Source organism: Aethalodelphis obliquidens, unplaced genomic scaffold (assembly GCF_003676395.1).
Source record: "Aethalodelphis obliquidens isolate GAN/ISIS:26980383/991018 unplaced genomic scaffold, ASM367639v1 scaffold2, whole genome shotgun sequence".
In the NCBI taxonomy this organism is placed as follows: domain Eukaryota; kingdom Metazoa; phylum Chordata; class Mammalia; order Artiodactyla; family Delphinidae; genus Aethalodelphis; species Aethalodelphis obliquidens.
In genome coordinates, this window is record NW_020837946.1 from 8,701,453 (window position 1) to 8,728,830 (window position 27,378).

Genomic DNA, 27,378 nt, shown 5'->3' on the forward strand with positions numbered 1-27,378 from the left:
CAAGGTAGGCAGGGGAGGGGGGAGTAGTAGTGCTGGTGATTCTGCACCCCCACCCCTTGTGTTTAATAAACAAGCTCTGGCCTGAGCAGGAGATGGGAGAGAGAAGTCCACTGTGCCCTTGGGCCTGTCCACAATAGGGAAATCTCTGTCCTGAGTGTGGTTCTAGTATACTGCAAATTAACAATGGCCCTGAACAGAAGCCAACTACTTTGTCTGATGCTTAATCAAAGAAACTGCTGCAGTATGTTCCAACACAGGAGAAAAATCTGATTTTCACATGTAGTGCATATCTATATACTGTACTTGATGGGTAATTTAACAGAAAAGTGTACTTTTGACCGTACAGGACTTTTGCCTTTTAGACAGACTTTAGAATCTAACTTTTCTACCCTTTTTAAGCTGTGACTCTACTGCGTATACCTGAGTCACAATACATATTTAAATATATCTTCTCTCTTCCCGCTAGAGGGCAGCCATGTATAGACTTGGAGGGTAGAGAAGGTTTAGGAAAAACAGCACACCTGTTAATCTCATTTGTATGTATATTTAGAATTCTACAGTTTTTATGTTACCTTGAATGTGGCAAATGCATCTGAAGCTATATCAAATGTTGACATTTCGACATATCTGAAGAAATCATAAAACTGTTCTGACCACAAAATGATTTTTGCAAGTGGCTCATGTCTGATGCATTCTCTCAACATTATTCCACAATTCAGAGCTATTTCTGGAGACTCATATCTGCAAAAAGAAAAGACAAAGATGACTGCTTTTTTTCCCCATCACTGTTCTTTTAAAAACTCTAACAGTTCCAATTTTTAGAACAGGAAGTTTCAGACATGTCCTAATTAAGTGACAGAGCAGGTTACGAAATGCATCTCTCTCAGAGTAGAATATATGCTCAGAGGGATTTAGTCTAGAGGGCACACACACATTAGTTGGTCGTGACTGCTTCAACCCGAAGAAAAATAACAGCCGTGAGAGCGATCATGAAAATAAAAGCTTATTACTTAAGCTAAAAGATCTGAAGAGACGTCTACAGGGTCACACCTCCAAATACGGTTTAGTTTTACATGTGGTGCTCTCACCACTTCAGAAAAACCAAAAAACAATATGAAATAAGCAAAATAGTTTCCTAAAATTCATAGTATCTAAACGGGTCTATCAAATATACAGCATTTATACTTGTTTCAATTCAGTACTCAAAATAGTACTTTCAAGACCGTTGGCAGCAACACATAAATGCTACAAAGGATGTCACCAAGTGCCTAGTCAGGGATGGCCCGAGGGCTCTCGCAGTGGACACAGGGGACTCCACGGCATCCCTCATCAGCTTTCCGCACAGCCTTCCTCTACACCCACCTCAATGTCTCTTGCCTCTTCCTTCCCCGTGATCAGAAAGAGAACCTTGTTTTCCTCTCAGCCCAGCAGACTCTTCCATTCTGATGTACATCAAACCCCTTGGACTGGACTCTGCTATTCTGCTCAAACACATCACTCTGTTCCTCCACCTCCTTCCAAGCTGCACACACAGGCTTAATATCCTTCCCCACTCAGTGTCCTCTACTTTCCTGCCATCGAATCCATTTCCTAACGTTTTACGAGTAAATGCCTCTGCTTCGCTAAAACAAATGGTCTTTTCTCATAAATTCTGCTATTTAATTTCCTGACAATGCAGATCGTTGCATCTCTCTCTTTAAAAAAAGAAAAGTTCTCCCAGCTCTCCTTTCTACCTCCTCTGTTTCTATTTCTCGCCTGGCTGAGGTCCTTCCTCTGTTGCCTCTGGCCTGCTAGTGAATGCTCCTACGACCTCATGGTTCCCTCCATGGCTCCTAAATTGCCCCAGCTCAGATCTACCCTGGGCTGTAGTGAGGCATTTTCTGTTGCTTCTGGACAACTTCAGTTAAAGGCCTACCATAAACTCTACAAGTCTAATATGGCATCACTATTTTGCTTCAGATACCTGGGTCTAAAACAGGTTTAACAGAACTTTCTTTGGTAATGGAAATGTTCTATAACTATGCGGTCTACTGAGCACTTGAAATCTGGCTAGTATGACTGAGGGACTGAATTTTAAATGTCATTTAATTTAAATTAATTTAAAATTAAATAATTACATGTTGTTAGTAGGTACAGTATTGAACAGCACAGTTCTAAACCTTCCCCTCTTTACCTACTCCCAACCTTCCCATCCTCAATGTCACCACCCCTTTTAAATACTTCTTTGCAATATCTCAGTTTCATTTTCTTTTATCCATTCCCAGTGCTGCATGAAGTCACACCTAGTCACTCAAGTGACCCCTAACCAGCACCTTTGTTCAAGCTCTGTCTTAACAAATCTATCCGACGACTAGTGTTATCAATAGCCTTTCCAGCTTAGGAGCTTATAATGATTTCTTCTTGCTAATCAAATAGACAAACTTTGATGCCCAGGCTTCCCCACATCATAGCTACTCTTCTGGTACAACTCCTCTCCCACTATGCCATAAAACACTCTGACTATCTCCTTCCTGTTGTCAATCACTGTGTTCATTCCTGCCCTTGTACTCACTCTTTTTTCTGCCTATGCAAATTTGAAACTACCTGGAACCTCAATCCTAAGTCCATCTTCTGTTACCAACTCTTGCCTTATTGACTAAACCCACATTTTATCCCCTGAAATCCACTAGTAGTGTTATCTAGTAGAATTATCCTTCTGTTGTACATATGTTCATCATAGATCCCCAACAAAAGCAAAACCACGTTCCTTTGTATCACTTGTGGCATGGCAGCTAGAAGGCTTACTGGCTCTTAGGTGTTATTAAAATGTCTGCTCCCAACATGGCTGATCACACAATTCATTTCTGCTGATCTGTAACAGGCAGGAGACTAGAAAGACAAGGGTAAGACACTTTGGTGCAACAAGTTGGGCAGGTTTTGATGGCAGTTTGTCAAGCTTGTCTTAAACGATTAAATGTAAACCCGTGAGTACAAGGTAAACAGTTACGCTGTACAACCTGTTAGCACATTAACATTTAAATCGCCAGTGGAAAAATGATTGCTCCAGATTTAGACTAACACTAGCAACAGGATTATTTTCAAATGCACACTAATATTGTTAGCATAACTCCCCCAAATGTCTAACATCAAAGTGTCAATACTTATAGCCTGAGTGGCTAATCACATTGCGTTAAAGTAGTCCAAACTAATTAATCAACAAAAGCAGAAAAATCTTTTTATTTTTTTGGGCACGCTGCATGGCTTGCAGTATCTTAGTTCCCCAACCAGGGATTGAACCTGGGCCCTCAGCAGTGAAAGCGCCGAGTCCTAACTACTGGATTGTCAGGGAATTCCCAAAAAAGCAGAAACATCTTCAACAGGTAGTTTCAACAGGGCCCCTGGAAGAAATGGCTGTTTCCGGGTCTGAGGCAGGCTCTGTACAAAATGAGCAAGGGACATCTTGTGCCAGACTGCAAGGAAGCCATCAAAGACGAATGGGGTCTTGCCAAAAGGACACAGGAGCCAATTTGAAGAGCTCCCAATAGCCCAAGACGGGGCAATTTGGACATAAAAATTTGGTCATAATGACTGCAACGGACTGAGACACATCAAATATATTTTAAAACCCCCTAAAACTTGAGGTCATAATGGTGCTTAAGACAATAACATACTCATTGCTCATCTAAGGAAGTGGCTAGGGCACCAATCGATTATACTAAAAAATGATACAGTGGAAAAAAATCAAGCATCTATTCTGTCTTTCCTATAGAAGTCACTGCTGAGGAACAAAACACATTTAATATACAGAGAAGGAATAACAGAATTAGGAAATCACCATTTTGAACCTAGACAATGATCTTCAGTGGATACTAAAACCATTAGGTGAAGGGTTGATGGAGAACTTTATAATGGACAGACTGACAACACCTACATCCACTGATCAATCTAAATATCACCAGAAGTAGGACAACCTGCGTTGCCCAACAGGAAGCAATCCCATCACAATCCCATCCATGAAGAATTCCTGCCCCCCCAAACTGAAGCTGAATCTAATCAAACTAACTTGAAAGAACAGAGGATAGAGGAACATGGTTACAGGTGAAACCACAGGATGCAAATCCCAAATATGTGGTTTCCCTGCAAAACAAATGACCCAGTTGTTTCAACAAATAAATGGTGTTAAAAGAAGGGGGCAGGAACTATTATAGATTAACAGAGTTAAGAGTCATATCAACCAAATTCAGTTTATGGACCTTGCTTGAAAACTGATTTAAACAAAATGAAAAATGACATTTTTGGTGAAAATCAAGGAAATCTGAACAGTGACTGGGCATTAGATAATATCAGGTTTTTAAATGATATTATGGTTATGTTAAAGAATCCTTTATTATGTACTAGGGATGATGCATACTGAAGTGATGTTATGTTTGAGGAGGAAAAACAAGAGGCAAGGAATAGATGAAACAAGAATGTTAATAAATGTTAGTAATTGTTGAAGCCTGGTGACAAGTAGGAAAGGGGTTGTAAGGGGTGGGGGGACGGCTTCTGTGGGATCCCAACACCAATGGCTTCTCCTCGCCTCCGTAAACTGAGGTTTCTGCTCTGGTCAGCTCAGTTGAGAGCTTGAAACCTTTCTTTAAATATTACCTCAAAAGTCTTACTTTACATGACATTAAACAATGTTCATATCATACCCCTGGCCACTCTAAAGTGAAAACACAGGCAGAGTTAACTAATTCATAGATTTTAACAACCGCTGCTTTCTATGGAAAAAGGAAGACTGGCTTTAAAAATACACAAAGGCATCTGGCAGCTGCTCTAAGAACACTAAAATTTCAGACTACTCACTACATGTTCATACACGCAGCTCTGGATTGATACAACAAAAAATCAGATGCCAAAAATTCCGTATGGCAACATCTGAAGAAGCAACATAGATAGTTAGAACTAGAAAGAAGGAAACAGAATGCTGGCATCCAACACATGCACTGACTCATGCTTTGTCTAAACGAGTTTGAACTTGGGGCAAGTGTTAAACCACAGAGATATGAATCAGAGTGAGGCAAGCTATAAAGCTGGGGTAGGAGAGCAAGCTGATTCACGCCACCAGTCATGCCAATAAAACAGCTGCCCGCCAATTTAACAGAACGCCACCAGTGCACACGTACCCAGAGCTGGCAAACAACTCTGGTGTGAAACACAGGAGGTTACCTTGCCAATCAGCGATGACAGAGAAGAGGACTTTTTTCTTAACTTTTAGTTTTAAGGCTTTTTTGGTTTTTGTTTGATTTTTTTTTTTTTTGAAACTGACAGGCTACCCAAAGATAAATGCCTGCTTAGTCCAACAGTAATTCCAGGAAGATGCACTGTGAATTACCAGATTAAGTGGGTGAGTGGACACACACAGGTGAAAAGCAAAGGGAAGTACGTCATAAACATGTACTTTGTTGACTGTTGACTGAACAAGGTTAAGCTATATATAGCATCCAAGCTCCATTTACTGGGAAGCCTTTACTGCAGTACCGTGTGCATGTACGTCCAAAGAAGATGTCTTTAAATACATGATTTAGCTGATATTTCAACAATTAAGGTTTTTATATCTTAGAGAACAGAAACAAGAACACAGAGGACTTATTTTTTTCTTCAGTCATGTATGGTTTGAGAATTTAAAGGCTCACAATTCACCTAACTTTAAAATCCCATGGGCATTTTCAAATTCAGTTTAGCTCACAGGTTAAATTTTAAGGAGGGAAATGTGTTCCAGAACTACAGGAAAATGAGCTGATGAAACTACAGAGGAAATGCTTTCTGACATTCACCATCCTGTTTTTGCCCAAGACCATCTTTCCTTTTTATTTTTCAAGTCAAAAATATAAATCTTATTACATTATACTTTATACATACCCTTTCAATAACATGAACAAAATATTCTGTTGGGTGCAGATGTATTCAACAGTAGGAGTTCTTGTACCAATTTGTCTTCTGAGAATATTGTTGAAAATCTGAGCCACGTCTTTCTTGCCCTATTAAGGAAGACAAAAATATCAAAATGCCTGACTAAATGCCAAAATGCCCTAAATAAACTCAAATCTAGGTACTGTATATTTATAATTATGACTGAATATCTGACTTTAAAATGTTCGTAGACATTAAATTTTCTTATTTTATTTCTTCCTTCGTAATTTCAAATTCTAAGTTTTAATAGTGAATTTTTTTTTAAAGATTTTTTTGATGTGGACCATTTTTTTAAAGTCTTTATTGAATGTCACAATATTGGTTCTGTTTTATGTTTTGTTTCTTTGGCCTCGAGGCATGTGGGATCTTAGCTCCCCGACCAGGGATCAAACCCACACCCCCTGCACTAGAAGGTGAAGTCATAACCACTGGACCACCAGGGAAGTCCCTAAGTTTTAATAGTAAAGTATTTTTGACATGAATAATGTGTTGACAAAGTGAAATCTTACTATATATAATTTCAATGATTTCTAACTCTCAGAATCATGCTGACTCAGATATGAAAAACAAAACCTTGCTATATGCTTACATTGTTCAGGGATCCGATTCCCACCCAAGCAGCTTCAAATAGGATGCTTGTATTGTAAACAATACATATAGCTTCCTTTTATAGTGGTGGAAGGAGGAGAAACTGTATTGTTAGTGTAATAAAAATGAAAGAATTCTGTAAGAAGTTGAGCTTTAATGGCAAGTAGACATATCCTCCTACTAAACTAGGTGTAATTGGGAAAAACTTTATATATAGATAATTAAGGTACTAAGTATCACGTGATGCAATAGTTCAGAGATCAGAGTTACACCACTGTACTTCACTAAACAAAATAGGTAGATGTTAACACAATACAGCGAAACTTATAATCAGAAAGCTGCACAAGAAAGTAACAAATGCAGAAGTAGACCCCAAGAGATGTTTCAGAACTGCCACTTTATGAGGCTGACAAGTCTGCAGGAGAGTGAGTGAAACGCTAGCTTTCCAGCACTAGAGATCACCCTGGGGCCTGTGCTAGGTCAGGAGTAGTAATGGCAATCTCGAAGAACCAGTCTCAAGGGCACACATTTCTTTTAAATTAAATTTATGTCTCTAAAGTCCCAAATGAATATTAAGTTCAAGGTCCAGGTTGGGGAGTGGGGTGGCAAGATGAAGGAGAAGGAACTGGATGGTCCAGTGCACTCCCACCTTTGTAGTGGAGATAAAAATCCTTGTTGTTGGAATTTGACACTCTATTAAAGATATATGAAACCAGCTATATAAATGGAAATATCATAGTTCTGTCTGTTCTAAAAGACAGAAGTAAATTTTTATTCTCTTTTATTATCTATTGATAATACATTCAAGTAACCTATGAACCACATCTTCCCCACCCTTCTCTAAAACTGAATCTAGCTACGGGTGTCTGTCATTTTCTCCCCTGGTTTTCCAAGTACCTGAATAGACATACAATCCCTCAGGACGATAAACACTGGGGCTTAAACAAAGCACAGCCATAACGAAGAGTCGAAGAGGAGCCTGCTCACGACTATGCCAGAGCCCTTCATTACACACTTCTCAGACTAGTTTATTCAGACTGGTATCAGGGACCATTCTTCTCACTAATAAATGCACTAAATATCCAACATGGGATGATCTGGCTGTATAAGCCTGGGCACCAATCTCAAACGCCTACCAGGGACGAGCAGGAAATGCAAATGAGCGCAGCAGGCCGAGGTAGAAAAAGCACGCTGTGCCGCTGTGGCACACCCAAGTGTGGATGCCAACGCCACGGGCTGAGGGGCCACACAAGACTACAAGGCCCAATGTTGCCAAATTTTCCAAGGGAAGCCAGAAATTCAAAATTGTGTATAAAATCTCCTGCTGTTTTAATGTTATCCTCATTTAAATGTTTAAAAGCAGTGCCAAGCAAACAAAACACATATAATCTCGACTGTAGTGAGTTCTCAGCAGGTTAAAAACAAACAAAAAAACCTAGATGTTCTCTAAGATCTCATCTACCTCAAAAATTCTAACACTCTATGGTCTTCTTTAGATTGTTTTTTCCTTGAGAGCCAAGAACCAGTGAATTATGTAAACCAGCAGCTGTTTATTAAATACAGCCTAAATGAAAGGGCATAACAAATACCTAAAAAACTTCATATACGATGTAGTGAAAGAGGGGGAAAAAACCTGGCCTAAGTCCGAGATACCCTTGAGTTCCTGAGTTGGCCCCGCTAATTAGACAGGCAGCCCGGGTATGCTTACAGGTCAGTACCCCTGAGCCAAGAGCCCAACAGGAACCTTAAAATGTTTCAGAGAGAACATACGGAAATGACTACGAATAGTTAGTGTTTTTGAAAAATAAAAAACTGATTTCTTACCTCAAAGTCAATGAGCTGTAAATCAGCTACTAGGGTGCTAAGGAGCCCACTATTATACAGTTCTTGAGCGAGCTGTGCCACCGCTTCTGTCTGTGGCTCCTTTTCATTTGTGCCATACAGAATTTCTTTCATGGCAACCAGATTTTTGGAAACTTCTTCTGTAGCCTGATTTTGGGGGAGAGGAGAAAATTCATTTTCACAAACATATATAACATACCTACACTTGCTAAATACCTTCTCTATATATTACATACCCCCAGACCCCTGTACAAGACACAAAGGTGGGCAAGCCCCATCCTGGCCCTCAGGAGTCAAAAACTGCATGTGTGTGCACAGGTGGGGACTGACGTATGTGCTCGACAGGGAAGGCCAGCAGATTCACAACCTGTATACTTGAACGCTGAAAACAATGTTGTTGTAGTAGAAACAGAACAGGGAGAAAAAGTTCAGTCCTGCTCAAATGGGAGGGAAACAACATGGAAGAGGCACCTGAGCTGACCATGAGAATGGAGAGACACTGCCAAGCAAGAACTGGCTGGGGAGAAGGAGACTGAGGGGAACGAATGGCATGAACTGGGGATGAGGGAGAGGAAGCAGCACAGGGCCTGTCAGAGAAAAGGTGTGGAGGGAATAAGCGAGTGACAGAAGAAATGAAGCTGAAAGAGGCTTTGAGTGCAAAGCTAAAATACTGGCAATAAATAAAAAGTCACTAAAAACTTCCACTTCTGGCAGGATGAAAAACAAGGGTCAGATTTACCTTCCCCCATGAAAAAGACCAAAAATTGGAGGAAAATATTTGAAACAATGAATTTTAAACATTGAACTTCAGGCAGCACAGGAGAGTGATTCCTGAGAGAAGGGAAACAGACGAAATGAACATCACAATTGCCCCAGCTTACTGCCTGCCCGGAGAAAATTTCTAGGCCACGTCACAGGGAGAGGGAAGCCAGGCAGAACAGGCAAACTCCACGTGAGGAGACAGAGCTGGTAATCTATGGAGGCCAAGGAGACTTGGAACTTCTGCAGGGCCAAGTACCAGAGAGGAGACAGCTACGCTGAAGAGAGTGTTAGAGACCTGCAAAGACTCACTTGCTACTCTATCTGAGTACTGGTAAGCACATGCATGCGAGTAAGTACCCAAGGCCAGGGAACAGAGCCATGGAGCTCACGCAAGGCTCCCATCAACCTGATGGAAAACCTCATATTCACAGGCATAAAGCAGAGCTCTCAAAGGGTTTTGTCTCTGCTGTTATAAAAAATTAGCCCTGGACTAAACTCTGCTCTCCAAAAAGCTTAAAAGCAAGCCTGGAAAGAATCAAAACTGGAAAACACAACCAATAATGAGGAGGAAAAACAGTCAACAGTAACAGCCCTGCAAAGTGACACAGATGGTAGAAATCAAACAAGGACATTAAAAGTTACTATAACTATAGTCAGTACATTCAGGGAAAAAACGAGCATGTTAAGTAAAGGTATGGAAGACGTAAAAAAAAACCCACCAAAATCAAACACTTGAAAATAAAAACTAAAATTTCTGAAATAAAAATTACACTGGATGGGATCAATAGCAGAGCAGACAGTGCAGAAGAAATGGTTAGTAAATATGATGACAGAGCAATGAAAGCTATTCAAAATGAAACACAAAGAGAGGGAGAAAAAAGACAGCACAGCAGTGAGCTACAGGATGACTGTAAGCAGTCTGATACATGTGTAACTGCAGTCCCCAAAGGAGGGGGAAGGACAGACAAAATATGTGAAGACATAATAGCTGAAAATTTTCCAAATTTGATGAAAACTATAATCCCATGGAGCCAAGAAGTTCAAAAAAAATTCCAAGCACAAGAAACAGGAAGAAAACTACGCCAAGCCATAGAATAATCAAATTGCTTAAATTCAGTGAAGAGAAAATCCTAAAAGCAACCAGAGGGGGGAAAAACATTACAGACAAAGAATCAAAAAATAACAGACTTCTTGACAGAAATGATGCAAGTCAAAAGATAGTGGAGGAACATCATTAAAATTCTGGGGGAAAAACAAAACTAAACTGCCATTGTAGAATTCTATACCTAGTAAAAATATTATACAAAAATGAAGGTGAAATAAGAATTTTTAAGACACAGAAAAGCTGGAAGATTTTGTCACCAGCAGCCCTGCACTATAGGAAACGTTTAAGGAAGTCCTACAGGAGGAGATTCAAGATGAAAATCTGTGTATACAGAAAAGAATGAAGAGCACCGGAGACAGAAATGTGGATAAATGGAAACGATTTTTCCATTATTAAAAAAAAGTCTCTAAAAGACAACTGGCTGTTTAAAGCATAAATAACTGTATTTTGGGGTTATGCCATATGTAGAACAAGAATATGTGGCAACAATAGCTCCAAGGGGGGGCAGTGTTAAGGTTTTTATACATGAAGCAGTATAATATTTCTTGAAGACAAACCACAAGTTAAAAGGCATACACTGTAAGTTCTAAAAGAACCACTAAAAAAACCAAAAGAGTTATAGCTAATAAGCCAAAAAAGTAGAATACTAAAGATATGTGAGAAAAATAAAGGCTATAAAAAGCTAAATAAACGGAAATATTTATGACCAGAAATTACCTCAGGGAGATTACTTAGCACAGATTCAGAGGACATCAGCCTTTAATGGTACCTAAAGAATCATCTAGGTCCACGGTATTCCCTTCTACAACCTTCTAAATCTTCTTACCCAATGACCACATTGCTTCACCTTAAATATTTCCAGTGTCCAGTAATGCAGGATTAGCAGACTTCAGAATCAGACAGCTGTTAGAAAATTTCATAGTGAAACGAACATTGCCTCACTATAGTGTCGGCTGGTCCTGGGTCTGCACTGCAGATAAGGTAGTATCTTCATTGGCTCCTCATTGAAAACAGCTTGCCTGTCTTCCCTAAATAGTCTTCTCCAGAAAAACCTCCTCTCAGCTACTTTAACTATCCTCCTAAGAAAGACAGGATTAATGTTTCAACTCTATCCAGATGGAATGATGCACAAGACACCGGACCACCATTTCCCTGCAAATGTTGCAAATTTAATGTAGCTCAGGGCTACCTTTAAGAATTTTTGCAATTATATCATATAATTCATTCAAAGCCAGATCTTCGGAATAAACACTGCAATGATGGCTTTAACTCTTCTCACTATTTAATTTAATCTCATTAATAGCCCATCATTCAACACTGTGGAGGTATTTCTGAATTCTGAAGGACATCCAAAATGCCAGCTATTGTACCCATATTTGTATCATCTGAAATCTGATAGGTAGGTATGCCTCGCATGGCCTCAATCATTAACCAAAATGCCGAAAAGGAAGTAACTGAATGGAGCCTAACATTATGCCTTTGAATCATCATGCTCTTTTCAGTAATGATCTATAAATAATCTTTGGGCATGGCTGCTCAGCCACTTACATATACACTTATTTCCAAATGATATTCAAAAGGCTTTTTGTTAAATATTCTGATAAAATAAGAATATACTATTTCCTCCACATTTCCTGAATATAAGGAAATGAAATAAAGTTAACTTGGTACGACCGTTTTACTTAAGTCTATGCTGATTTCTACTGACTACTGCTTTCTTTTCTAAATGCTTACAAAGTATCTTCCTAATAATCCCATTATGAAACCTTATTCAGTGTCAATGTAAGCAGACCCTTTACCTCTCTGAGTCTGCTGTCATTACCCTATTCTGTTAATGTCTTAGATTTCTGACAGCAGTTTGTTGTCATCCCATATATAAATTGTAAGTACCCCAGAATGTACTTTTTCTGGACCAGGAGATAAAAATCATTTATCAACAGTAAATGTTCTCTTATAATCTAATTACATGTGTTGCCTTTACAATTTCATTTTATTAATCTCTATTCTTAAGATGATTCTCTTTGACAGGGAAGTATCTAACATTTAGTAGGTTTTCTGAGTATATTATCTGCTGAATTTACTCACTGACCCTACTACGTCATAGACCTTAGCCCCGTCTGCTTCTCTGACTAGATCAAAGTTTTGAGGTTCTTAATAACCCTTCATGTGTCTCAGTTTATACTCTGCTTTGAAAATCTGAGATCAGACCATACTCTATGCTTTCTGATAGTAAAGGATGAAGAAGTGCTCACTATGAACAAAAGATGAAGATCAAAATGCTCACTATGTTGGGGGGAAGGGGAGTGATAGCTAAAGTATGGGGTTTCTTTTTGAGGAGATGGAATTTTAAAAATTGATTGTGTTGTTTGTGGTTGCACATTATCGGTGAATAAACTACGAACTACTGAATTGTACACTTTAGATGGGTGAACTATATGATATGCAAGCTGTATCTCAAAAAAGCTGTTTTTAAAAAATGGAGGAGAGAAGCGAGGAAATAGAAAGCTACTTATGGTGCTTCTAAGATGAAAGGCACCCTGGATTCAAACATAAAGCCCTCTTCTTCCCTTTCAGCAGATGACACTGTTACCTACATTATGAGCGGGGAGGGAAACACCATCGAATTCTCTCCTCTGCTAACCATTATACTCACCTACCTATATTAACCCTCCTTGCTTCTAACCATTATACTCACCTACCTATATTAACCCTCCTTGCTTCTGGATTCCACTCATCTCCTGCCTTCTCAGGATCTCATCCTGTCTGTTACCTTATCTCCTCATATAGTCGACTCCCCTCTTACCTGATTCCTCCAAACTCAATTTTAAATATGATCTATTAGATCCCCACTAACAAAACTAAACAAGCTCTCCTTTGACTCCATAACCCCCTCCCAGCTACTGCCCGCCATAATTAAGCCTCTCAGAACACCTCCCTGTGTCTGTTACAGCCCACATCTCTTTCCTATTCACTCTTCAGCCCAATCCCGTGAGACTTCTACAGCCAGTACTTTATAGCTTTCAGACAGCCACCAACGACCTGCCTGCCATTAAAGACAATTTCTAGCCTTCATCATGCATGAGCTCTCGGCAGCATTTGAAGTTGGCTACACTCTGCTTTTAAAACCGCTCCTCCCTGTCCTCTGTGACTTACCAACACCCTACTTTTTTTCTTCCTGTCTCCCTGGTTGCTCCTCTGTCTCCTTTTTGGCTCATCCTCCTGGAGTGGGCCATTTAAATATTGGGAATTCCTCCAGGCAGAGTACAGGGCCCTCTTCTTCTCATTCTATCATCTCTCCCTAGGTAACCTCATCCACACACAACTTTAATGAACACCTAAATGCAGATGCCTCACAGATTCCTATCTCTAATCCAGTTCTCTTACTAGTATATTAAGCAACCTGCTAGAAGTGTCTCTACTTGGATGTCTCAAGGTACCTCAAACCTAATGCATCTAGAACAGAACTCATGCTCTTGCCCCAAAGCCTATGTTCTTCCCTTGTTCCCTATTTCTGGGAATGAGATGCCACTACTGATGCTCTTAACGTGTCAGAAACTTAGGATTCATCCTCGACTCTTCCCTCTTCCTCACCCTGCCCCGATATCTAATCCATCACCAAGTCTCCAAAATCCATCCATTTATACTCCACCATCACCACCAAAGTCCCCATAACTCTTGTCTGGACGACTAAGGAGCCTACTGACTGGTTTCCTTGAATTCCCTACAGTCCATTTTCCACATCACAATTAGAATGATCTTTTCATAACACAAATATGATTAAGATTTGTGCTTAAATCCTTTGTCTTAAAATGCTTAAATCTTTGTGTTTAAAATGCTTCAATTACCTATTGCTCTTAGGATGGAGAAAATTCCCTTTTAACATGGCCCATAAAACCCTGCATGGTCTGACCCTACCTCTCTGACCTCACCCTGCACTGCAATTCCTCCCCCACTATCTATACACCAATGCTCTGGTCACACTGGGCTCCTTTCGGGCCCCTGCACATGTGGGTGCCTATGCCCACAATGCTCTTCGTGCTCATATTCCGCCCCACCTCCCAGCCAACTCCCGCTCTTCCTTCACTGCTCAGCTCAACGATCACCTCCTCAGAGAAGTCTTTCCAAGTCAATTCTATCATACATTCTCCTACTACCTGGTACTGCTTCACAGTGTTTCTCACAGCTGTGCATAACTCTGCTTTTCCTTGTATTTCTAATGAATGTCTGTTTCCTTCTGCTCCAGTAGCAGCCCAGTGCGTGCAGGTGCTCCATTCATGCTTGATGAGCGGCTGAACATGAGTATACTGATCACTGGGATACAAAATCCAGATGAACACTGGATGTAGGGAAATGTGATGTTCTCACACCATAAAGTCAAGGAATTCCTCTAAAAAAGTAGTGCAGATCCAGGGACCTGAAGGAAGCACACTCTGCAACACCTCACCAAGAAAAGTTGAGGGAATCTACCTGACAGTTTCAGTGGTGAGCAAGGAACCTAACTCCCTGTTTCCTCAGAGAAAACAGTCTGGAAGGATACACACCAAACTGAGTACAATATGCCTATGGGGAGGGGCAAGAAGAATACTTTCACTCTGCACTTTCTGTATTTCAGATTTGTTTGAATGTTTTACAGTTCATATTTTAATTTTTTAAGAGCAAAATGACAAAGGGAATGAGAGAAATAGATCAAAGTGTTTACTAAGTTGGTAACAATTGGCTTATCTAATTTCTGCTTCTGTTTCCCTCCTTTCACTCCTCCCCACACATCACCCCTAAATTTTTAAGATTTCTAACAAATAACTAAGTATTGTGTATAGGTCTACACACGTAAATAGGCCTACCAACCACGCCTTGAAAACCAGTGCCACAAACACTGCCAGATAGAAAGCTAAAGGCTAGAATTGGGCTTAACAGGTAAAAGGCTACTCAAACTACCGAGAAGTAGAGAACGGCACTGGGGACAAGTGACTTCCAAACCTGGGTATTTCCATGGTTAGTTACCATCGACACAGGATAATCAGCAGCATGATATAAAAGAAAAACTAAAATTCATCAACTTTATTGTTTACTAACAGTCCTGATACATGAGAGCAATCAAGTTCATATTCCAATTGACGACTTCTAATTTTATGTATATTTCAACCATTTGTGTGAGTTCTGTTCCCCATTACAAGTTGAACACAATTACAAGTTGATTTTAAAAAAGCTTGAAAAAGAAATAAACATGACCAAATATTACTAAAAGATGATCAGAAAAGCTTACGAAATTAAGTGATTCACCAGAAAAGGTGATGCAGCAAGAATTTACTGAATGAAGACACACATACAGAGTAAATAAACTTGGCTGTTCTTGTTTAGACTTCACTTGGTTCCCTTCATCAGCATTCACATTAGTGACCCTGCCCAGGCCCCCCTCTCTGGCCAGCCTGCATTATGTCAGCACGTTCTCTGCCTCTCTGACCACATCCTCCTTATCTGCCACCCCCCTGCTTGTCTCCTCACACCTACTAAGTAAGCTGTTCACACAGCTCCTCACACACTGTACCATGGTCAAGCTGCTGAGATCATCATGACACCTAATCCACCAGGCTCCCTAATGACCGTGTGACCTGTCCTGTTAAGACAAAGTTTCAGGGCTGCCCGTGCTCACAGCTCCAGGTCTCCTGCTCCCCTAAACAATGTGGGGTGTCCTTTACTGAAGACTTTCTCTACTTCAGCCCCCAGGGTAGAGAAGGTGATGGAACCTGTGCACACCTGATTCCCTAAAATTCATGCTGTTCAACTGCTTTCACTCCAGCCAGAAACATTCCTTCAAACTGGATTGATTTTTCAACCAGTTACTCCCAGCAGCAAATACTTCAAAACTGCTTCACTTTCCACAACAGAACTTAGTTCTCTTTCTCTGTTCCGTATCCGAACATCTAGCTTCACCTCCCCCATTTGGAAATCTAGTGAAAACATCTTCGACTTCTTTGATCCATCTTGATGTATTTCTGCCATCCTCTGTCTCGACCCTGGAGATACACCAGAATCACCTGGGGAAATTTTAGACAAAGATGCTCACTCCCCTAAGAGACTTACTAAATGACAAAGGAAAAATAGTACTTTTACACAGAGACGCCACTTAACCATGTGATCATCATGAATGGTACTGAGACTACTGGCCTCGTGTGCCTCCTGAAAGGACCCGCTGCAAAGGGCATGGCATCACTTCTGTGGTCTTTCTTGCCAAAAAGGCATCACCTGCATTGAATCATGAGGAAACATCAGCCAAACCCAAATTAAGGAACATTCTACAAAATAAGTGGCCAGTATTTTTCCAAAGTGTCAAGGTCATGATGTCAAACACAAAGAAACTGTTCCTGATTAAAGGAGAGTAAGTAGATGTTACAGCTAAAAGCAATGTGTGATCCTGAACTGCATCTTGGTGCAGAAAAAGGACATTAGCAGACACTGCGGAAATTTGAAAAGGTCTGTGGATTAGTCAACAGTATTGTATCAATGTTAGCTTCCTGATTTGATCATTGCACGGTGGCTACATAAAATGTTAACATCTGGGGAAGCAGGGTGAAGGGTACTCTTTTGTAATCATTTTATCAGCCTTAAAAGCTAATCAATCCTCTTATTTTGCTTCTACTTCACAGGTAAGAGGCAGCCCTCCGTAATCCCCAGGCTGGTGGCTCTATATATGTGTGCTGGGGAAAGGGCTCCTACATGAAAAGGAGGCTGGCCTTGCCTCAAGTCCCCCCTTGCAATTTTGCCAGTTGTGTGGCCTCATGCAAGGTTGCTGGGCCCGACGCCTGGTGGGATCTATTCCGTTTCTTAAGATCTCAAATTCCAAATAAAGGTTCTCCCAATTCTCTTCTGCCCCGTCATCTACTCTCACTCTCTCGCCCTGGAGGCTTTGTCTCTTCTCAAGTGACCCCAAATGCTCACACTACTCCTCTCCCCTCTCACGGCCCATTCCCCCCTCCTGCCATTCTCCTCCTGATGCCACAGCAGCTGCTACCTTGTCTCAGCCCCTGGCCTTGCAGTGCTCTATCTCCTCATCTGCACCTCTCATTTCCCTAACATACATTCAAGGGCTTTAGAAAGGGCTTGCTTACACTTCTTTACACCCTCCTCCCTCCAATGTGACTGAGACAGTGATTTACACACGGTCTGACTTCATGATTTTGTTAAATAACTGAATTGTCTAGGACATTTTGTCAGTAGAACATGGTGTTCTGAGACACAGATGCTACACTTATGTGGCCAGTGAGCCTTATATTATGTTTCATGGGTACAGTCTACTAACAGTAGCCAACTGTTTTAATAAATACATGGTGATGAAGAGAAACATGTGAGAAGCACCCCCCTCATGATAAGCCCATTCACTTGACTGGAAAATGATGTGAACTGTGCCTCACTAACTCACACACTGCTGACTCGTCTAGGTGAGAGACACAGAATTTTAAGCTCCTGATTGTTTTCTTGCGGCTTCTGAGAAGTGGTTTACCCTGTATGATTCTACTAAGCAGCCACATATATAGTGGGAGTCTGGGGACACCCAGCTGAGCAGAGTCATGGAGGAAGGAGTCTGAGGCTTGGCAGAGCTGCTCAGAGTCAAGGCCGGGGTAGGGTGCGGGGCAGGCATACTAATCCTGTACCATGAAGCCTCAGTGACTTCCACAACCAGTTGATAACGACTTTATTTCTACTTAGTATCTTTTAAAAATACTTAAAAATTAAACAATTTAAGGTACAGGATCTACTTAAGCAGTAACCAATATTCCAAAGTTCACACCTACTACTCTCACCTCACTAGTAACAATATCACAACTATACTTCTTCCCCTCCCAGGGTGAGGAGACAAGTAACTACTTCAAAATTTTAAGCGTCATGCCCATAATGATATCCCCAATTAGAAGTAAGGCTGTGAGACTTCCCACTGCCTGTTTTCTCTTTAAAAAAATACAGCGAGGTGGAAAAAAAGCAACTAGCAAGCCAAACATTTGTACAAGTGGCCTATTTCAAGACTTCCAAGAATTCAGATTTCATACTAAATCTCTTGCCTTAAACCCAATGTTTCCACAGTACCCATCCCTGTACCATTTTACCGTCATCAGTGGCAACCACTCAGATACCAAGTAGTGATACAAAAACACATTTTTAGAAGACCAGAGGAGCTACTCACTCACCCGCAAATGCTTCCAGACCACATCCCTGAAGTGCTCGTAGCCCTTATCACCCACACCTCTTCTGGACCCAACAAGGCCCAACTACTCAGTAGATCCCAAACTGGCCTTACGGTGGGAGGTGTCTCATCACAGATGGAGGTACAGGGTTTATCTGCTGGAGTACAACACTGGGTCTGCCCTCCCCTTGGCTCCCAATTTTTAATAGATAAAGTTACTTGTTAAGCCCAACTTACCAATATATAAAGCACACTTAAACACAGCAAGAGTAAAACGCTTAAAGTATAGATATGGCTAATTGAGAAATTAAAAGGCTAATAACCTTAAAAGAAAATATTCTACTTTATCGTGATATTAACTTAAAATGATGAAACATTTTCCCCCTCCTATTAGAGGCAAAGACTTCTAGAAGATATACTGGTAGTGGAAAAATATATTGGTACAACTTTATTGGAGGGCAATTTAGCAAAATGTATCAAAAAGCCTTAAAAGGTGCAATCCCTCTGAATCACCCATTATACTTCTAGGGAATTCACCCTGGGGAAACATAATTACACAAAGATGTTACGTACAAGCAGTGTCATTTACAATAGCAAAGGATCAGAACTACAAGTTATCCCACTGAACTGGTTAAATCATGGTGTACCCATAAAATGGAAGATTATGGCAAGCTTTAAAAACAATTAAGTAGATCTATACTGACATGCAAAGATGTTAACACTAAAATTAAAAAACAGGGACTTCGCTGGTGGCGCAGTGGTTAAGAATCCACCTGCCAATGTAGGGGACACGGGTGCGATCCCTGGTCCAGGAAGGTCCCACATGCTGCACAGCAACTAAGCCTGTGCACCACAACTACTGAGCCCGCGTGCCTAGAGCCAGTGCTCTGCAATAAGAGAAGCCACCGCAATGAGAAGCCCGCACACCGCAACGCAGAGTAGCCCCCGCTCGCCACAACTAGAGAAAGCCACACGCAGCAACGAAGACACAATGCAGCCAAAAATAAATAAATAAATATTTTTTAAAAAATTAAAAAACAAACAAGGACCTAGAATAGCATGACCTTGTGTTTAGTAACTTACCGGCCCCAGAAAGAGAGGGAGAGAGCTAGAATATGCATGAGAATCTGCGAGGATATCCCACTATCTTAACAGTAGTCATTTCATGTGGGAGTGGAATTAGGATGAGCTTTATTTTGCCTTTTATACTCTGTTGAATTTTCTGAATTTTTGGAATGAACATATTACTAAAACATAACACTTCATATAGACAGAAATATAGAAATCAATTAAAACTATCAGGCTTAATGAAGGAAGCATAGATCTCTTGCACACACATATGTACCCACACACCCACGCTCCCACATTACCTACAGAGTGCTTACAAAAAGGGAAAGAGGGAGAAGCTGCAAATTTCGGCCTCCTCTCCCCTCACGTAATGGTTTCAAACGAACAGGACTTTGTCAAAAAGATACTTAAGTAAAGAGAAAGAATCTGATGACTCTAAGGTTTTGAGCCAGAAAGGCAATATTTCTTAAACCAGTCAGTCACTCAGGAAGAGAGAGACCAATTCTGGGGCAGAGAAAATGAATTTTTGAGTTGAATATGTTAAGTCTGAAGGGATGCCTCAGTATGGAATCACAATATCTTAAGTGTTGAAGAGATGTCAGAAGTCATCGAAATCAGTGGTTTTTAAGTGCTTTTGGGGGCCACTGATAATCACACTTCCTAATCCTGCTGCCATCATTTTTCAAAGTAAAGACCTTGTGTAGAACCCTAACATACCAATAAGGATAAGGTAAAATTGAAAAAGTGGATGAAGGGAGAAAGAACACCTGAAACCATGGCCTGCCTGCTTCTCCAGAGCACCCTTTGCACGTCTGTGGAACATTAAGTTTAAAAGCAAAACAAGAATATTACTCAGCCATAAAAAAGAATGAAATAATGCCATTTGCAGCAACATGAATGGACCTAGAGATTATCATACTAAGTGAAGTAAGACAGAGAAAGACAAGTATCATATGATGTCACTTCTATGTGGAATCTAAAAAAAATGATATAAATGAACTTATTTACAAAACAGAAACAGACTCACGGACACAGAAAACAAATTTAATGGTCACCAAAGGGGACAGTGTGGGGAAGGGAAGAGCAATAAATTGGGAGTTTGGGATTAACACGTACACACTACTATATATAAAACAGATAAACAACAAGGATCTACTGTACACTACAGGGAACTATGTTCAATACCTTGTAATAACCTATAATGGAAAAGAATCTGAAAAAGAATATACACACACATATATATTTCTGAATCACTTTGTTGTACACCTGAAACTAACACAACATTGTAAATTAACTATACTTCAATTTTTAAAAATGGGTAAAAAAAAACACCCTTAAAAAACAAGGCAAAACAAACACAGAACAACACTTGCCTTGCACACCACACCCCCGATTTCTCACGCAATAAGAATCCTGTTATAATCTATCTCATCAAGAGTATCTTATCAGGACTTCTCTGGTGGTGCAGTGGTTAAGAATCCACTTGCCAGTGCAGGGGATATGGGTTCGAGCCCTGGTCCGGGAAGATCCCACATGCCGCAGAGCAACTAAGCCCGTGCACCACAACTACTGAGCCTGCGCTCTAGAGCCCACATGCCACAACTACTGAAGCCCGTGAGCCTAGAGCCTGTGCTCCCCAACAAGAGAAGCCACTGCAATGAGAAGCCCGCACGCTGCAACCAAGACGCAACGCAGTCAAAAATAAATAAATAAAATTTTAAAAGAAGTATCTTATCAAGTTTCTTTAGATATGTACGTAGCTCTCTTTTCGTGGGTCATATGGTTTTTGTCACAACTACTCAACTCTGCCACTGCAGCAGGAAAACAGCCACAGACCATGTGTCAATGAATGGGTATGGCTGTGTTCCAATAGAACTTTATTTACAAAACCAAGTAATGGGCTGACCTGGGCCACAGTTTATTCACTCATGCTCTGAAAAATATCTGGTGGGTAGAAGTAAAGGCCAAAGGATATGTGAACCTGAAGTTAAATGTGGACACCCATCAAATCCTTTCAATCCTCCCTCAGAAATCTAGTCTCACATCTTGCTTCTCCTCCTTACCCTTAAGCTTTCCTTGCCATCAGAGTCCTCTTATCAAGTTAATCTTTTGCCATTATGTCTATCTTTACAACACTTCCAATCTCACCCCATCTGACTTTGAAACATTACTAGTAGGAATGTAATGGGAAAGAGGTTGGTGGGTTTCTTATAAAACTAAACATGGGGCTTCCCTGGTGGTGCAGTGGTTGAGAGTCCGCCTGCCGATGCAGGGGACACGGGTTCACGCCCCGGTCCGGGAGGATGGGCCCGTGAGCCATGGCCGCTGAGCCTGTGCGTCCAGAACCTGTGCTCCGCAGCGGGAGAGGACACAGCAGTGAGAGGCCCGCGTACCGCAAAAAAAAAAAAAAAAAAAAAAAAACTAAACATGATCTTACCCAAGAATTGTACTCTTGGGCATTTATCCTACAGAAAGGAAAACTTATGCTCACACAAAACCTGTATGAAAATGTTCATAGTAGCTTTATTTGTAATAGCCCAAACTGGAAACACTCTAGATGTCCTTCAAAGGGTGAATGGTTAAACATTTACCCTATGTACACACTATGGTACATTCATGGAATGGAATACTACTCAGCAATCAAAAGTAATTATTGATATTCACCACTACTTGCACAGATATATGGAGAATTAAGGTGAATGGGCAAAAAAGCCAATCTCAAAGTGTTACATACTATAGGATTCTATTTACAAAACATTCTTGAAATAACAAAATTATAGGTTGGGAGAACAGATTAGTGGTTGCCAGCAAGGGTTAGAGATGGGGGAGAGGAGATGGGTGTGGCTATAATGGGATAGCAGGAGGGGGCCTTGCGGTTATGGAAGAGCTCTGCATCTTGATTGTGGTAGTGGTTACACGTGTGATAAAACTGCACAGAGCTACACACATACACTCACAAAACTGTAAAGCTGGTGAAATGTGAATAAGGCCTGTGGACTACACCAACGTCAACTTCCTGGTCTTGATACTGTATATAGTTATGTAAGATGTTAACATTGCGGGAAACTGGGTATAAGGTACATGGGATCACCCTGTATACTTTTTTGCACCTTCCTGTGAATTAAAAATTAACTAACGATAAAGATTTAAAACAAAGCAGGACAACAACAACTGCAGATTTCTTCAGCTCCCTCAGTCTATCTTTAGGTTGTAAATAAGGCACTTTTCAATCTACCACAATCTACATCTCTAGCTTCACTTCCTACCATTCTCCTCTAGTAACTCCTATAGTCACCCTAAACTTCTCACTGTTTTCTGGATATGCCATGCTTTAGTCTGTTTCACATTCTGTTCCCTCTCACTCTCTGCCTGCCAAACACCTTTAAACCACTTCAAATGTCACCTAATGCTATCTAATGTACCCGTCTCTGACAGAGGTAGTAACTGCTTTATCCTCTTGGTTCCCATAGAATTTCACTCATACCTCCAAGTATCTCTACACTATATTGTTTTACATACCTATTTCCTCTACTAGCTTATAAACTCCTTAAGAACAGGGACAAAACTTGATCCATGTGTCCATCTATCTGCCCATATATATATATAAGGGCACTAAAATGTCTATGAATTCAATCAAGTTGGGAATCTTCTGCAAAAGATGACAATGGAAGTGATGACAGTAATTACTCTTATTGTTATCTTTTGCAAAAAAAACTGTCCTGCTAACTACTGTAAGGATGGAGCTCAGCATAAGGAAACATAATTCAAATGCAAATCATTCTTTATAGTCATCTTTTTTAGAAGCAATTTTGAAATGATTAAGCAGAATTTTCCTTGCTTCTGTTCCCTATTAGTTTACACAATCAAGTGTATAATTTACACGTAACTTATAATTTCCATGTATAATTTACACGTAACTAGTTATTATTATTGAGAAATGCCTCAAAGAACCCAGATTTTTTGAGGAGGAGGAGGCTTAAATCATTTATTATTTTGTCTTATATTCTTCTCTTTTTTTGAGTTTCTTTATACCCACTTTTTTTTTACATCTTTATTGGAGTATAATTGCTTTACAATGGTGTGTTAATTTCTGCTTTATAACAAAGTGAATCAGTTATACATATACATATGTTCCCATATCTCTCTCCTCTTTCATCTCCCTCCTCCCACCCTCCCTATCCCACTATACCCACTCTTTAGCAAAAGAATCATTTTAAACAAAGTCCTCTAAATATATATCAATCTATTTTACTGCCTTAAATATTAATTCATTCTCAAAAAGGGATTAGATGATCTCATTAAAAAAAGGAAGTTCTTAAAGTAAATTAAGATAAAGGATGTGAGATGGAATCTAAAAGTAAACTGAGAAATATTGCTGGTGCCAAATACTTAATAATGAGACCAATTCTATTATCATATTAATTTCTAAATTAAAAAAAAATCCTACACACATATGTGTCTCTCCACTAAAGAAAATGTCTGAGTATACTAAGCTGAAAGATCATGGACTAAAAAAAAAACCTATTAATAACCTTCTGGTGTCAAAGATTACTCTAAACAAGTTTAGTAACCATGAGTCACTGTTAGATGGCTATGCTATGAAAAGGCTATTCCCTTCCCCCCTCTTAAATATGCCAGCAAACTTACTCCTCTCATGAAATGAGTGAATATAGCTATTCAACACTGTGAACACATGCATTCACAGTGATGAAGGGAACCAAGGATAAGCTGAGCAAGGCAGCTATACCTCCTTTACATAGCATGCAGTGGGCAGAGTGTGTAACCAGTCATTATGTATGCAGATCTATGGGGCTGTCAGCAATGAAAGAACAAATTCCACTCCACCCCACGCCCATGCCCCAATTACCTAAAAATAGGGATGGTAAGATAAACCGTGTTTTCTAAAAGTATAAGGAAAGTAGTTTTCAAATTCTCTTTAAAAGGTATGGCACAGTTCCTAAGGGAGTAATCTATTTGTATTATAGACAAGTCTTAATATGGCAACTGTGTACCATACAGAACAAGTAAAAACATCAACACACTACAAAGAAAGAAACACTCAAACGTTATATTTATCATTTTGTCTACAAGATCACAAGAAATGAGTGAGAAAATGCCCATGGATATAATGAATAAAGCAAAAACAGACAAAATTTTACCATGGGTTTGGCAGAGCTAGGAGTGAATACCACCTCTGATTCTAATATAACAGGTGTTCTAGGAAACAAGAGCTTTCTTCATGTGGATCGTGAGAATAATAACAACAAATAATTCTACCTCAAAATAAGACGGAGGCCTATTCTCTACAAAGGCACCTTGCAAAATATGGCGTTGGATATAACAATGTGTCAATCGTACAAAGCTTGAATTCCTTCTAAAAGACCTAAGTGACCACCTAGCCCACACCAATACACATCCAGAAACAGGAACCTTGCGATCTCCCATGGAAGCCAACTTTTACTTATTATTTTCCCTAATATCAGGATGAAATTGGACTCCCTGTTTTTCCTCCACTCACGGGGCCTTAATTCTATCTCCTGTCACTGTCTGGAAGCTTCCCTTATCTGATATTAGATGATCCCCTAAAAACATTTTACTAAGAGCTCTAGGGCTCAAATTTTATTCTTTCTCTACATCACACCTCCAGTTCATTCAACTGTTTCTCATGGCAGAACTTTGAATTTCTGTACTAACCTGGTCACTCCCCTCTCAATACACTCTGGTTTCTCTACATCCTCAAATATGGACTTATTATCTACACAGAGCAGAAGATGATCATTTTGAATTTAGTGTTTTTCTATTATTGCAACCTAGGTTTTCAATAGTCTTTTTTAGGTGCTTTATTACATGATCTATTTATTCTCAGGGCAAACATCTGTGGTTTCTAAGCCACCTATATCTCAGTTGGTACACGGATAGTCTTTTACTCTCTTCATTGAGTTATAATTAACATACAACAAAGCACACATATTTAAAAGAGTACAATTTGATAACTTTGGTCTTTTGTACACACCTCTGAAGCCCTCAAGACAGTGAACATGCCCATCACCACCATGATTCCACTGTAATCCCCTCATACCACCAACCCCACTCTAACCCTCCACATACATCCCTGCCAACCCCAAAGCAATCGCTGATCTGTTTTCTGTCATTACGGCTATTCACAGAGTTTTGTATAAACAGAATCATACATTATGTACTATTTATAGTCTGGCTTCTTTCACTCAACACAATTATTTTGAGATTCATTCATATTGTTGTGTACAGCAATAGTTCATTCCTTTTTATTGCTGAGTAGTATTCTATTCTATGGATGTGTCACAACAGGTTTATTCACAGACCTGGGCAATTTCCTGTTTTGGATATTCCAAATAAAGTTGCTATGAACATTTATGTAGAAGTCTTTGTATGGACATATATTTCTTGTTCTCTTGGGTAAATACCTAGGAGTGAAATGGCTAGATGTAAGTTTAGCTTTTCAAGAAACGGCCAAACTTTGTTCCAAAGTGGTTGTATTATCTTACTTTCCCACCAGCAGTTCCAGTTGCTCTGCATAACCACCAGCATTTGATATAGCTAGTATTTTCAATTTTAGCCATTCTGATAGGTGTGAAGTGGTATCTCATCATAGCTTTACTTTGCAATTTCCTAAGATTAATATCTTTTCAAGTGCTTGTCTGAAATCTGTGTATCAGCTTTGGTGAACTGTATACTTAATCCATTTTTTTTTTTTTTTACTGGATTGTTTGTTTTCTTTTTTCACATATTCTCAATGTAACCTTTTATCAAATATATGCTTTGCAAAAATTTTCCTCAGTCTGTGACTTGTCTTTTCATGCTTTCAACAGTGTCTTCTGAAGAGCTGAAGGTTTTAGTGTTGGTGAATTCCAACTTATTATTTTTTTCTTTTATTGAGTATGCTTTTGGTGTCATATCTAAGAATTCTTTGCCTATCCCAAGGTCATGAAGATTTTTCTCCTGTTCTCTATAAGCTTTATAATTTTAGGTTTTACATTTAGTTGTGTGATCCATTTTGAATCAATTTGTGTATATGGTATGAGGCATGGGTCCAACATATTTTTTGCACGTGGCTATCAAATTGTTTCAGCACCAATTGTTGAAACTACTGTCCTTTCTCCACTGAATTGCATTCTCACCTTTGTCAAAAATTGTCCATACATGTGTAGGTTTCTTTCTGGATTCTCTATTCTGTTCTACTGGTCTATTTGTCTATCTAATATGTCTTTATGTTGATATCACACTGCTTTGATTACTCCAGCTTTATAATTCTTGAAATCAGATGGTGTGAACCCTCCAACTTTTTGTTCCAAGCTATTTTATTCTAGGTCTTTTGCATTTGCATATATATTTTAGAACCAACTTGTCAATTTCTATTAAAAAGTCCACTGGGATTACAATGAAGTTATAAATCATTTGGGAGGGAACTGACATTTTAACAATATTGAGTCTTCCAACCCATGAATAAAGTGTATCTCTCGCTTACTAAGGTCTTTCATTCTCTTAGCAATATTTTGTAGTTTTTAGTGTGCAGGTCTTTCATTTCTTTTGTCAGAGTATCTCTGTTTCATATTTTTTGATGCTATTCCAAATGATACTCTTAAATTTCAACTTTGGTTCTGTCATTTCTACTACAGAGAAATACAATTGCTCTTTGTATATCAATATTATAACCTGTAACCTTGCTAAACTCATACAGTAACTCAACTACGGTTTTTGTAGATTCCTTCATTTCTGAGTAGGTGATCATGTCATCAATACAGGTTTTTACTTCTTTCTTTCCATGCCTTTTATTTCTTTTTCTTGCCTGACTGCATAGTCTGCAATCTACAAGTACAAAGTTGAATAGAAGAGGTGAAAGTGGACATCCCTGTCTTATTAGTGA

The 27,378-nt window shown here is 39.7% G+C and overlaps 1 protein-coding gene across 5 annotated transcripts in view; it reads right to left on the reverse strand.

Moving 5' to 3' along the window:
* Positions 1–27,378, reverse strand: part of CAB39 (calcium binding protein 39) — an 86,769-nt gene that overhangs the window by 16,063 nt on the left and 43,328 nt on the right. For all 5 annotated transcript variants that reach the window (XM_027118789.1, XM_027118778.1, XM_027118760.1 and 2 more), the window contains 3 exons: positions 8,347–8,511; positions 5,884–6,002; positions 573–741 (listed from right to left, as the gene is read on the reverse strand). In XM_027118789.1, coding sequence (XP_026974590.1) covers positions 573–741; positions 5,884–6,002; positions 8,347–8,511 — 453 coding nt within the window. The remainder of the gene's footprint in view (positions 1–572; positions 742–5,883; positions 6,003–8,346; positions 8,512–27,378) is intronic.